At 40.5% G+C, this 14,084-nt stretch overlaps 1 protein-coding gene across 1 annotated transcript; it reads left to right on the forward strand.

Annotated features, from left to right (window-relative positions):
- Positions 1-531: 531 nt before the first annotated feature.
- Positions 532-8,263, forward strand: fxyd5 (FXYD domain containing ion transport regulator 5). The gene is made up of 10 exons (XM_031852999.1): positions 532-1,493; positions 2,829-2,874; positions 3,789-3,887; positions 4,002-4,124; positions 4,209-4,250; positions 4,770-4,832; positions 5,240-5,269; positions 5,359-5,433; positions 5,524-5,569; positions 6,049-8,263. The coding sequence occupies exons 1-10, from the start codon at positions 1,437-1,439 to the stop codon at positions 6,071-6,073; spliced, it is 606 nt and encodes a 201-aa protein (XP_031708859.1). The 5' UTR covers positions 532-1,436; the 3' UTR covers positions 6,074-8,263.
- The last annotated feature ends 5,821 nt before the right edge of the window (positions 8,264-14,084 follow it).

Raw genomic sequence — 14,084 nt, forward strand, 5'->3', positions numbered from 1 at the left:
AGCATATGTGATTGGTTATCTATCACTTGCCAGGTTGAATCTTATAATATGATTGGCTGGAAGCATAAAATGGGCAAGTCAACAGTCCTATATTTTGCGACTGACGCCCACCTTCGGTTGATAAATTTGTTTTTCCTAGAATGGCGAAGGCATGACCCGCCCTACTCTGTCACTGATGTGGTGTACTCTGCCTTGATTGACTTACCATGATATTCTTATATTATCCAATCCAACTATCGAAGGCAGTGAATACTAGCCAATCAGAGGCGAGTAGGGCCAATCATTTCCTCGTCATCCTACAGGAAAAACAAAATTGCCTCTGGTTCCCCCCTCTTAGCTCTCTTAGCACTGTTGCTGTTGTTTGCACTTTAGTGTTGTTTGCACCGTTAGCCGCCGGCTCAGCTATCGCCATGTTGAGAGCCACGTGGAGGCAATCCCTCAATCATAGACATGCTCTGAATTTGGAATTTAGCACCTTTAAAGATGCTTGTAAAAAAGAGTTAACAATTGCTTTATTGAAATGTGACAAGCTGTGAGTATAAGCTGATCCAAAAGCATCCACAGCACTCTGGACGAAGACTGTCCTCTGCTATTGTGGATGAATTGCATGCTTTGTCTGCTGTAACAACTAGATTTGTCCTCTTCAGTTGGTTAATGCTGTTGAGTTAAAATCACACACGCCAATCTTGCAGTCTTGAAGCAATAGTTGAAGACTGTGACTTAAAAACCCTTCAGTGCAATTTAATGTGAAAGACATTGGTTGATGTTTTCTGTGGTCATATTTAAGTGAGTAAGATGTGTTCATTTTTTTATGTTTTAAGTTTAAAGATGTACTCAAGAAATATAATTGCTTCTTCTATGGCTGCATGCTAGCCTAGTTGGTAATCAAAGTAAAGAATATTGTTCTTCAAAGCCACACGCATTTCAGAACATCCTCAATGTTAACGTTTTAAAGGGAGGATATTTTATTAAACTGTTCACCATTCACAGGAAGCAAAAATGCTTCCAATTTGTACTGCATTTGTCAGTATATCAACATTTTCTCACTACAACAAGGTCATTCATTTCTTGTTTGTGACACAGCAACACACAACACACAGCAAAGATGACGCATATATACTTATGGTCATAAATGATTGTATGAGCCTGGAGAAATAGACAGGCAAAGACACACAATAAAAGATAGTGTACTATAAAGAAACAGAAATAAATTAGGAAGAGAAGCTGCCGGGCTGAGAGACTGTGAACAGCGAGGGAGGGTGAAAGACTGGAAGCCACAGAAGGAAAAGGCCATGTCACGAGAAAGAGTGGGTGAGCGAGAGACTGAAAGACTGAAACGGAGTTCGACAATTGAATGGGGAAGTACTGATGGTGAGCACATGGGTGTGGTTGGTTAGCAGCGTTTCAGAAGTGGCATACACAGGAAGGAACCGTGGATGATGAGGATGTGGAACAATCTCTGGACTCGAGCCCCTCACAGAATGGATACCAAGGTAAGCATAATAGCCTGGATGGATCATTAAATATCAGAGGGCTAAGGGGTGTTTTTGGTGAGGCATACTAAAGAGAGATTGATGGAGGACGACAGACAAACGGACGAACAGACAGACAGAGAGTGAGTTAGAGTGCTAGATGTGACAAACAGGCAGGCAGGTCAGGCTAGGGGAAGGGAAAGACGCCTGTACAGCCCAGGGGAAACAGGCCTCATCTTGACATATGCTCTGGAGTGAAATGAAGATTGGCATGACCTGCTAATCTGAGCTGTCGCAGCTCATGACGGCCACAGACGTTCACCTGTCATACTGTTCCACGCCCGGAGGATGACCTGCCACCAGGATAGGTCAAAGATCGAGATTCATTTTCTGCTGGGGGTGGATTCAAACTGAGCCACTGGCCCAGACTTCTATCCGTCACTCTACCTGCCTCTGCTGTATGTAGCTGCTTGGCAGCTGTTGTTCTCTGTGTTGCTATAAAATCATGCAATATCGGACAGCTTTTTGCTTACTTCTGTTTGTCTATAGTGTTTTGTTTCAAGCTAGGGGCAACATGTTGTGAGGGGGAGGAAAGAGTACGTCGCTCACCAGTAGGCCTACAGGATTTCCATTACGGTAAAAGGAGTTGTTTTGACATGTCCTCCAATACCAGTTTTTAATTGGTGACAGTAGCAAACTTTTTGTTATTGAAGTTTGATCAATAGTGCCACAAAGTTCAACACAGACATGTGTGGGAGGATAGCAAACGCAATGTGCGGCCTCAATCACTCACTTTTGACAAATGAATAAATAAAAAATAAATAAATATGTGTGTCTTCTAAAGTTTGACATTCAAAGTAGGAATCAGTTTTTGTCATGCTGCGTGAGGAGTGTGGGAGACGTTGCCCGTGTGCTTGAGGAGGAAGTAGAGGTTGCCATGTGGTGCCAAACCGCAATGAGTGCAACCTTCTGTCTGGTAGATTTACACTGCAAAACATGTTCCAAAGTGAATGCTCTCTCGCTTCAATTGTAACATCACAACTGTGGCTAAAGATATGGGAATAAACTGTGTCTGTCTGTCTGCTCATGAGCACATGTTTTGTCTGTATGTTGTGTATCTGCTCCAATCCTCTGCAACAGATCCAATGTCTGCATTTCTAGTATTATGACCTTTCCTCATTTATGGAGTCACTTATAATATTTGAGGGGCTCCGAATTACTTTTGCAGATCTTAGTTGTGATAAAAGTTGAAATTCAACTTGTTAAAACACCAGTTGAGATACAACTTGGTTTATACTTGTCTGCATCATTGTGTCATCTCCTCTACTCATAATGTTGTTGTTTTTTGTCTTTTAGATTTATTTTACCCACTTGGCCTTCTTCCTGCTTGTCACGTTTAAAGGTGAGTGCGTTGAGTTTAGCGCGAGGCCATGTAACTATGTAACTATGCAACAGAAGCCACTTTGATCACAAGTCACAACAAGATAATGCTATGCTAAAACATAAATGCTAAAATTAAGTATTACAAGTTACAAGTGTCATGAAGTTTGAAGACCTGCAGAGCCCACAGTATGGGTAAATTCCCATATGTATGTTGTCATCAGGGGGTTTTTTTGTAAAAAAAAAAAAAAGAAAAAAGGTAGGATAATGTAATAACTTCTAAGAATACTGAGTATACATTATAATGTGGGTTTAGAAGACTGAAGGCTTATCCCTCATCTCAGTCCAGATGAGGGATAAATAAGCTCACACTAAACATCTTAGAACTGTAGATGACAGTAATATAAAAGGTTTACTACTATCCAAATTAAGGTTTTCATCCACACAATATATCTGACACATCTACTGCAGACCTTTAGTCACGGTCCAGGCACATGGGTTCATCAAAATAGTTGGAATCACAGCATTAGCCTAAGAAAGTAGAGGTTTTGTAGAGCTCCAGCATTAATTGGAAGGTGCTGAGAGAGTAAACAGACAACAGCCTCTCTGTCCCGCAGTCTCACACAACAATCCACCTCTGTTGTAGCCAGAGGTTTTGTAAAGAGCCACTTCTTTGTGTGTGCGGCACTCACAGGACTTTAACTGTGACATACTCTCAGTACATCTGCGGGGCCTCTCTCGCCGGCATGGCCAGACATTCTCAAGTCTGGCCTCTGTCAGGAATACATCACAGCATTGTTTGAGAAAATCACAGTGGTAAACAACACTGCTCTTTGTTCTTCCTGTAAAGTTTACTGTATCAAGGCCTCGCTGTGAGGCTTCATCTGACTTGTGTTTTTGGTGATTGAAATGTGTCTTTTTTTCCCTCGCATGCAGTGTCAAGGGCTCAGACTTCCACACCCGCAGTTCAAATGGAGTCTGTGAGCAACAGTATGGCGAACTTAACAACAATGCCTGCCGCTCCAACTCTTACTGGTACGGCATTCGTGGCTATCCGGAGAAATGCCACTTTGCAGCATCTTCGGTATTGAGGCTATCTCCTTTTCAGTATCGTTTTCATGTGAATCAGTTGCTTTCTTGATGTAACAGGAAGAAGAGTGGAAAGCAGAGTCACCAGAGATGCTGACTCCTCCTCAACCACAAACAAGAACATTAGCACCAACAACCCAGTCAGTGTCCACACCACCTCATCAGAGATGAACACTTCAACAGGTAGGCTGGTGGTGTGCTGTATATGTGAAACCCATAATAATTCAATTCAACTTGATGTAATTGTTAAGTTTCTGTCCCTTTTAGCTCCAACAACAAAACCAAAAACAAAGTTCACACCCACTCCAGGTAACAATCTGCACCATGTCCCTCACATATTTGAACACCCAGTCGGTGGAAGCCATTGAGTTTGGCTATAACATCCCCTCACATCAATAGCAAAGGCTTTCCCTAAGTTTTCTCCCTTTAAAACTAATTATGAGGTAATTAGAAAATGTTAAACTCCCTGTACTTATTAAGATATAAAGAGGAGTTTTTTTGTTGCATTTTACCGGACCGGGGAAAAGGAGAGCGCAAGAGTGAGAGCGACAGAGAGCGCACCGATACGCATTAAAGGTTTCCTAAGAGAGCCATTCCACTGAAATATTTAAAAAGTCAATTAAAATAATGAGTTAAACATAGGAATGCACCTGAATGGAATTATGTAGAGACTCGTATGGCAAAGATAAGATAAGTCAATAGGTCCCAAAACAAATATATCGATATATATGAAATTATGCTTTTGCATTACGAACCATATGACTTCTATTAGGGAAAAGGGGAAAAAAGTCAAAGGAAACTAATGTTTTCACTGTCTATATTTTTCAGCATCCTCCGTGACATCCTCCCCATCCATAACTGTGAAAACCACCAAAAAAGGAGTTGCCTGGGGTACCAAAAATTTTTACTACTCCATAGTTACCTTAAATGCCACAGGCATTGCAGTTTTATTGTTATCTCATGGCAGACTGACAGTATCATAATTCCCTGTCTTCCAAACAAAGCCCATGGCAGAGTGGTAGAACAGAGCACCTCACTTCCTCTCTTGCCAACAGATTAATGCTTGATTGTACCTTACGCAAGAAGAGATACGATATTTGTGTCCTCATGCTGTGCTGGCTTGCCATAGATAGGGTTTTGATACACCATCAGCAGCATGTCAGCGGGGCCAGTAGATCTGTCAGGCTATCTCTGACTGTTGTTCCCCGGTGATCCTCTCTCTCTTTTTTCTTGTAGCTTCCTGTGTTCAACAGTCGAACTTAATTCAATACTTTCCATTCCACTTTTACTTCTTATAGATCCGAAGTGGGATGAAGATTTCACCTATGGTGAGAAGCGCCATTTGACTGTTTATATTTTTGTTTTCTTTCATTTTGCGTCTATGGTTGAGTGTTTGATTCATGTTTTATGTGTCCAGATTATAAATCCCTGCGCATCGCTGGACTGACTATTGCAGCAGTGCTTTTCATGTTGGGCATCATGGTCATTGGCTGTAAGTGTGACTCTGAAAGACATTTTTGTGAAGCACCGTAATTATATATTCAACTGCCTTTCTCACTATTTTGCTTATCTCTAACTGTAGGTGGCAGGGCCTGTCGGCTTTTCAGATGTCAGAAAAGTTCACCAAAGTAAGTACTTACCGCTTTTTTATTTCATTCATGCTAGTGAATGTTCAAATTCTGTATTTTTGCACTGTTTGAGGGGTGCATGATTAGCACAAGTGCTGAATAATTTAAGACAATGAAAGCTGACAGACAGTCTAAATTACAGTCCATGTGCATGAAGGGTATCCGTGCTTATATCACGCTCTCGGGGAAACTGCAGTTGAATGATTTAAGTAATTTATATCACAGGCTACTGGATGATATATTGCAAACAATCATTCATTTCAGACATATAATAGCTCAACAGAATGCTGACTAAAATCTCTGATGATTAATAGATCAAAAAGATTACGATTAAGCTATTTGTTGGGCGAAACCGTAACAGAAAAACTGCAAAGCGCATTGTTTATTTTCCTTACTGTGGTGTGTTTGTGTTGGATAAATAAAATTGATTGCTTGAATACTGTTTGATTCCTTAACGGGTCTGTGTGTTTATTTTCCAGATCATATCGAGTGGCCCAAGAATAAGGAGAGAGAGAGAGAGAGAGAGCATATGTTCATTGATAAAAGTACAGAGCTGTAAGAAACCAACCAGGAGTCCATCAAGAGAAAATCTGGCATCATATGTGTGAATGTAGACTGTATGCTGCTTGCTAACAGTGTCATATGAAAACACTCAATAAACATAGAAAACATGAATCAGGCTGACAAGTGAAAAAAAGGAACCCTCACCTGCTTAATCTTTGTCTAACATCATTTCTATACTGTGCAAAACTGCACTGAAAAGGGCTTATTTCTCTTTGCAAATAATGAGGAGATGATTCATATTTTAATCACACCTTCAGCCAAGAAGCAGGCTCGTTTCCAATGACCTTTTATCTTACAACTGATAACACAGCCATAGGCTGTGTCTCACAGCCAGGATTATTATTAAAGGTTGTGAAGAATAAACCCATAACATCCCATACTTGACAATCTGGCACAACACTAAGACTGAAGCTGGGTCACTTCCTCCTTCTGATAGATACTACACGCTCTTTACACTTTCAATCTGAACAAAAACGTGATGTTTAGTCAGGGGTGTCTAAGCCTCTTAGTGGCTCTATGCTTGTAAGTGAGTAAAGCCCTAGATTAAACAGGATCCACTGGTGCATTATCATTGCATCCATATGGCATCAAATGATGCAGACAATAAACTGGGAAAAAACGAACACACTGTATCACAGATTTAATGTCAAAAGCAACACAGAGTTTATACTTACTGTATATGATGTACAATAGTATTAACTGTTCTAATTGCTATCATAACAAAATTAAGGAGCGTAGAAGTGAAAACAGAATCGATTCATGATATATGGTAATTGTTTTTTGTGAGCTAGATGGTTATGTATTATATACTTTGTAAATAATTCTATAATGAAAAACTAATGGGAATGCCACCGGCACAAATAATACATACAGTATGGGTTCATCTGGACACACAAGTGCATACAAACATGTATTCAACATTAAGTCCAACATTTGCTGCAATATGACACAAATACAAATATTTTACATAAGAAAGCTTTTGGAAAATAACTGACTCCCACCCGCCACAACATGTTTTACACAGAATTTATAAATGAACAGCGGAGAGAAAACATCACCAGTTAACACATGTATAAAAAGACCATTTGGTCAAATATAATATTTTTCTATTAAGAGACACAATACAAATATTTAGGTCTGTAAATACATAAAATATATTAAAAACTAGAATAACTGCGTAAGGTCTGATAAGAGCTTTAGTGCGGTGGTTCTGAAAGCTGTATGCAGTGCAACCTCAGAAAACACATGCTACTAGACAAGACACAAGCAATGGAGAAAACAGTTTATACATGCGCATTCAGAAAACAAATGCAAAGCTAGAAAACGACCAAATACAGAAACAAGCTACAGAGAACGAAATACAAGAGTGTTGCAAGTCGTAGAGAGTTTTGTGAGTTTAATTTTGTTTTTGGAAAGATTATACGACATGTTTTATATGACCACTTCGAGCCGATTGCTTGGATATATTGCAGCTTGTTTTTGAGTTTCATTGAAATGTGTTTTACAACACCTTAGTGGTGTCTACACTGGGGGATTAGCCAATTGTGGGTTGTATTCATTCAATCACACAATACAGCGGTGGTCATTGCAGACACACCTAGTGGCGTTCTGCACCCTATAGTGCACCTGTGTAGTTAGTATTCGGTTGTGTTTTCTGTATTTGTTGCATTTTTTTAAAATGCTATTCACATTGATGAAGATGTTTTCTTCATTTGCTTGAGTTTTGTCAGTTTGTCAGGGACGCTGTACTCCTGCTGTAGCCTGCATGCACCGAAAAAGCCAGTTTAAAAAAAGGGGAGAAAAGAAAAAGCGTAACCTCAATCTAAGCATACATCGCGTTGAGAAAAAAAAAAAAAACTCAGCATTGACATTTGTTACATTATTAACATGAGTAGTGTCACAGCAGAGAAGCTTTACAGAAAAGAATAATTGAGTAGAGTTTGGTCACATATGCTGGAGCCGGCTGGACCAAATACTGCATTTATCTGCAGTGTGTTTGCTTTCTTCAATTTGTCAAAATAAGGCCTTGAAAGAGAAATCTCTGCTCTAATGTTCAATTGTGGTTTGTTTGTCCAACAGAAAAAAGTGAATATGACTAAAAACATAAAAACATGATATGAAAAACTGAAATGTTTTGTGCTGAAATTTTTGTTCAATTGTACTCCCTTTGAAATGCTGAAGATATTGAAGGCTTATCGGGCAATGCTACGCTTTTTACATACACATACTGTACACACATTGCTCAAATACGAACAGTAAAACAAATGCACAAACAATAATCACATCTACCAATTTCTTTATGTTTAATAAACTGGGATGCATCATTTTTAAGACAAAGCCCCAGCACAAATCTATAGCTACTGTACAACCTGAAGAGGACGTGACTACACAATTGTTTTTGCTCTCAAGTCTGGCTGGACTGGAGCCAAAACCTGTCCCCAGTGCCGAGATTAGCTGCAAGATTTAGTGGAAGCAAAGTGAGATCCTGCTTTGACAAATCTAGTGTTTGACCCCATGTAGCCATTCCCTGTGTTGCTTATTCCATTATAAGTGTCCTCATGAAGCCATCAATGAAATACTGTCCTGTTGAACAGGAGCAGGTCCCATTCCCCTTTAACATTTGCTGCAGAAAGTTCCCTTCTCTGATTTGGAACAAATAAGGCAACCAGTGCCTCAGGTTCCTGGACAGAAAGCTTTCTTTCACAGGGCATGATTGATTTCCATTTAAATGAAAACAGAGAAGCCATCATGCTCTAAGAATGAAACAAAAGGCATTGTTGGTATTTTCCCCAATCATCTCCGTCTTTAATTGATTTGTGGGATTTTATCCCTCACTCACACACAGCTTCTTTCTACCAGTAGAAAACTTCTGTATTTACAATCTGCGGGACTAAAGTGAACGCCTTTCAAAATGAAACAGAGAGGGGGAAAAGAATACATCATCATTCATTGCGGCCAATTAATTTGCTAGCCTGCAATAATGTTCACACTGGCCATTTCCACCCGTTTCTTTTTTACTGAGGTTGAGAAGAGGGGGAACAAGTTTTTATCTTGCTTTTGCACTGCCTCCTGTCATTGCTAATGGGCCAGGAACAGAAGGTGTCAGACAAGTGAATCTGAAGAATGAAGTGAGCACTAACCTGCCTTAGCATGGATTAGCATGGTTTGTCTCAGTCATCGACCATTTTCACACAGACAGGTCTTTTCCATATGCACCAAATCAAACGCAAATGTAGTTTCACTGCATAGCTGGTGGGAATAATTTCTTGTTTCAGGTAGTAAAAGATGGGGAGCTCTGGCTGTGCTAAATTATCCCTTTTAACAAAAGAAGCTTTAAGCCATATTCACTGGCTTTGATTTGGATTCCTCAAATAGAATCCAATTAGAAGGTTTGAATGCATTCCAAATGTCCCCCGATAAATTGTGTATATGTGGAGCATAAACGGCTGGGACAAAGACAAGCATATACAACGGTTAAAAACAATATTGCATCTGTATTGATTAGAGCGAGCAATGAACTGAAAGGTGAGAAGCAGGCTGTTGTGCAAATAAGTCTAACTGTCTGAGTCAGGAGAGTTGGAGATGGCATAGCCCTGTGCATGGCTCCTCTCTTGTCTGTTATTGAGACTGCTACTCCACCAAGAACTAGACGGCCCCTTTCTGGTCCTGCTCTGCAGGCACGAAGTAGTTCCTGTAGAGAGACAGAGGTAGGACAGGCCACAGGAAGGGAATGCAGGGAGAGGGGGTGGGGTGGGTTGTGGGGGGGGGGGGGCAGGGGGGCAGGGCAGAAGTATGTCATCTTCAAGATATTTTTAGGCTCTTTTTCAGTTTGTTAGCAGAAAGACACAAGAAACACCTCTGCGTGTCAGAATTCAGGAAACGACATGTCTGCCTCATTTGCAGGGCTCTGACAGGTGCGTGGCGACTGCACCACCTCAAAACACAGCTCATCCCCAGGTGGGACTTATAAATCTGGCAAGGCGCTGTTGATCCAACAAGCCAGAGGTTGCTGTGTGATTAAGCCTCTTTTCAGCAGAGCGATCAGTCAGCACCAAACACTGCCAGAGCTGACTGCAGCCCCAGGAGGCAGCCAGTAATCCTGCAGAGGAATTTAACCCTTGCAGATTGTCTTGGGCATCTGCTCCACAATGGCTGTTCTTCTGCTGTTTGGAGATCTCGGGGGACTAACTTGAAATTCGTAACCTCTCTAAACTCGACCTGCAGGTTATGTATTACTACTGCACCCCAGCACAAAATAATTGATGATTGGTCTGCAGAAAGCCTTCCTAGCTAGCAAACTGTGGTTAAATACACAAGGTATAGAATGGTTGCTAAAAGCAAAGAGAGGGCGTGTCTCTGTATAACTGGTTTTGGCTGTTCTGATGTCTGAGTGCTGTTGGCAGATTGTTGTCATAACGCCAGCGTCATGTTTACAGGATTGTTTTTTTAATTTCTGAGCAGAGTCATCTACTCAGGCCTCAGTTCATGAGGTAAGCTTTGGGACAAGTAAGGTCCTGTCCCATTCGTTCATACAGACCCAGTGGCACTGTCTCAAGGCTATTGTTTGATGGCTAACATGGGAGGGGTTAGAGGCGGGGAGTGTTCAGTGGTGGTGGTGGAGGGCCTCAGGCTGTGACACTGATTACTGTACAAGTTCAGACAGGCTCAGATGGGTGGATGCCAGTTAAGTTTTTCCACCCAAGTGTTTTTCTCTGATTTTGATGCTGTAGGACGAGTTAGGGTTCATTGGCAAGGCAGCAGAAAGGCTGTTACCCACCAGACTGGTTCTGTCACCTGCAGGCTGACTTAGCATAAAGTGGAACGTGCATCTCTCAAATATAAACTTTAAAGTGGAGAAATTTGACCTTACCCTTGCTGTCGATTGTGCATGTGGCGTCTTACCAGCAGTACAGCTGCAAGAAAGAAAAATGAAAAAAGGTCACGGCTACACAAGAGAAAAGTTCATATTTGCTTAGGTATTAACAGCTTTACAAGGCACACAGGGACTACAGAGATTCCAGTCATGCACCGAGGGGCTTTACAGCGGTGCATTTGTCAACTGTGGAAATGAAACAGAAATGAGTTCACATTAAACAACTTTATGTCAAAGCAAAACACAGAATACTTACTGATTATCGCAGCACCGGAAAGAGTCAACAGCGCCACAGCTACAACGATGATAATCAGGGTTAAATGTTCTAAAAGAAGGAGATAAGTAAGGCGAGTTGATATCAGTTGATATTACAAATCCTTGTTGATATGTATTCTACATTTTTATACATGTACTGTATATTGCTAATTCTAATTGAAATACGTCTCTCACCTGGTGTGTCTTTTCCACCTGCAGATTCACTTGAGCCAAGTTTCTGATCTACAGCTAGGTGGCAAAAAGAAGAAGGAATGGAATTAAGTATATGGGCATGAGCTTGCGTCTCCAAAGAGGCTTCAGAAAAACCGTAGCTCTTGCTCAAAGGATGCTTCTCCAGGAGCCGACATGCCCTGTTCTAAACAGATCTGTAATTCTATCAAGTGTCCATCAAAACCAAGATGAGGAGCGACGGAGAGAGGCGTGGAGAGAGAATGAGAATGCCAATGTTGATTAGCTGACCAGCAGGATGGTGGAGATGTCGACTTGTTCATTGGCCTTTCAGCAGAATCCACAGAACCCCTCCAGGGAGCTAATTGATTCCATTCAGGGCTTAATGGTTGGAAGGAGGGAAAGCCAACAGGGGCCACAGACCCACACATTTCACTGGACTGGAGCAACCTATACACAATGCTGACTTATTGGCGATAATTACAAACTAGAAAATCCTACTGCCCTTCAATCCACTCTTGGGAACAGAGGTAATAAACTCACCTTTTGACTCATAGTCCTCATCATCATCATTCGGATCTGTGAGGTAAGGAGAAATCAGCTGCTTGAACACACAGTACAGAAATACATGTTCTTCAATGTGAGCTCTTTCAAATAATAATAATAATAGAGTTCTTCTACTGTACAATAGTCAGGATATAGACAACACCTTTCATCTTTTAGCAACACTATTGATTGAGGTTTTTATGAAGTTAGTTTAGGACCAAAAGCTCTCACAGCAAAAAAAATGAAAACTACAAACAAGAATCAATATTGCACACAGAAAACAATAACCCATCTGAAAGGCAATAACAAAATTGAAAACAAAAAAAAAACACCCACAAACAAACTGTAAGTAACAAACAAAACTGAAAATCAGGAAGAAAAACCATGAAGTATAAAAGTTTCAAGTGAGAGGCTTCACACAAAACCATGCAACCATGTTGTGCACTTGTGTAACGTGAGTAGAAATGTGGAGATGGTTGAGAATCCAACATCTACGAAAGGTGTGTTTTTTAGGCTATTCCGTTTGACATGAAATCACATGACATCTGTAAATGACTTAATCCATGGCCTAAAGGACCCACTCAACTAACCTGAAGTAACAAACAACAACAAGGACAAGGTACACATGTCGAAACAAGCTAAGGACAAGGACAAAAAAATTCCTTTCAAAATAAAAGGAACAAAACTTGTTCTTTGTTGTTGCATATGGGTGTAATCTCTAAGTTGAATGTTTAATTGAATCTCAGTTTAAATAAAACCTTTCTATTCGTTTCACTAAATTGACTTTGAGGAAGAACCATTTACTTGATGACTTGTTAAAAAGCACCATGAAAACTGTGTCCAGCTTCATTCAGTGCTCCTGTTTTTCTTTATTTTAACAGATAAAGATGCATTACATACCTCCATCAGCGGATCCTTCATTGTCTTCTGAAACAGCTGCAAAAAAAAGGTAGGGAGTTAGAATTAATTAAAAGCTTAATATTATTCGCAATCCAGATTACTGCTACATTCAAAGGACTGTACAGCACAAAAACTATTTGGGCTACACTTGCATTGTGTATATTTGGGTCTATCTGGTGTTCTTGTCGGGTATCTTATCTTTTATGTCAGGAGAGTACAGCATTAAGAATATTGTTGCTAATTTCACATGCATGTTTTTCTTAATGATATTCTTATACGTACAAACCTTTTGTTTCACTTTTGCACCGTCTCTTTTTGGCAGTTCTAAAATTGAAAAGTGGGTGCATATATTTATCTGTACAGACTCGCACATACAGAGGTAGGCGAGGAAAAGCATGCCGGCACAGGGATGCACAGACCCTGATTAGATGTTTATCACCTGCAAGCGTCACACAGAGATGAGAACATACCAGTAGCAGCTGGCAGCATCAGCAGCAGACACAGGAACAGCAATCGCATCATCTTCAAATGCTGCAGGGGGAAAAGAAACCAAGATAAAAATATCTGCTATTAATATTCAGCCATTGATGTGTGCGGAAACTTGGTGTTTTGGTTTTGAGATAGGGTGAGATGGAAAGCAGCAATGCTGTCTATTACTGGGACTTGTGAGGCACTTTGAGTTTCAGGATCACATAATGCTAGTCCGTGGAAAACTACAATTTCCGAACCAAGTCCATGTACAGTTTTAACCGGTTTGAAGTATGCATGCAAATCAAGATTGTAATCTGAGATGAGTGGTGATGAGGGGGTCAGTGACTGACAACCTTATTTCCCATAGTGCTCAGCAGAAACACCGTTCTGAGAATTCAGTCACAGTCAGCAAGTGTCTATTCAACATTTTCCCCTCCCTTAAGCAAAACCCGGGTGCTATGTCCAATGTATCATTGGACGCTTTTTTTTTTTTGTTGACCAATACATTTTTGTTGTTTGTTTATTGTATCCTGCTAAGTACTATTATTATCATGTTAATTGGGAAAGAAAAAGTGTGAGCTTGATTACCCTTGAACACATATTTGTCCGTCAACTCTACCAAGTGATACTCTTCCTTTGGCTGTGATTTCTATTTTGATGTATTGTTGTTCTTCAGGAGAAATGTCACTTCCTCATGGAACAGAGCCCAAAACAAAC

The sequence above is a fragment of the Anarrhichthys ocellatus genome, unplaced genomic scaffold (genome assembly GCF_004355925.1).
Source record: "Anarrhichthys ocellatus isolate YVR2014 unplaced genomic scaffold, GSC_Weel_1.0 scaffold13, whole genome shotgun sequence".
Taxonomy (NCBI): Eukaryota; Metazoa; Chordata; class Actinopteri; order Perciformes; family Anarhichadidae; genus Anarrhichthys; species Anarrhichthys ocellatus.

Coding starts and splice junctions, on each gene's coding strand:
- fxyd5 (XM_031852999.1), top strand. CDS start 1,437: ATGATGAGGATGTGGAACAATCTCTGGACTCGAGCCCCTCACAGAATG. Junction 2,875..3,788: donor CCTGCTTGTCACGTTTAAAG/GTGAGTGCGTTG, acceptor CCTCGCATGCAG/TGTCAAGGGCTCAGACTTCC. Junction 4,251..4,769: donor AAAGTTCACACCCACTCCAG/GTAACAATCTGC, acceptor TATATTTTTCAG/CATCCTCCGTGACATCCTCC.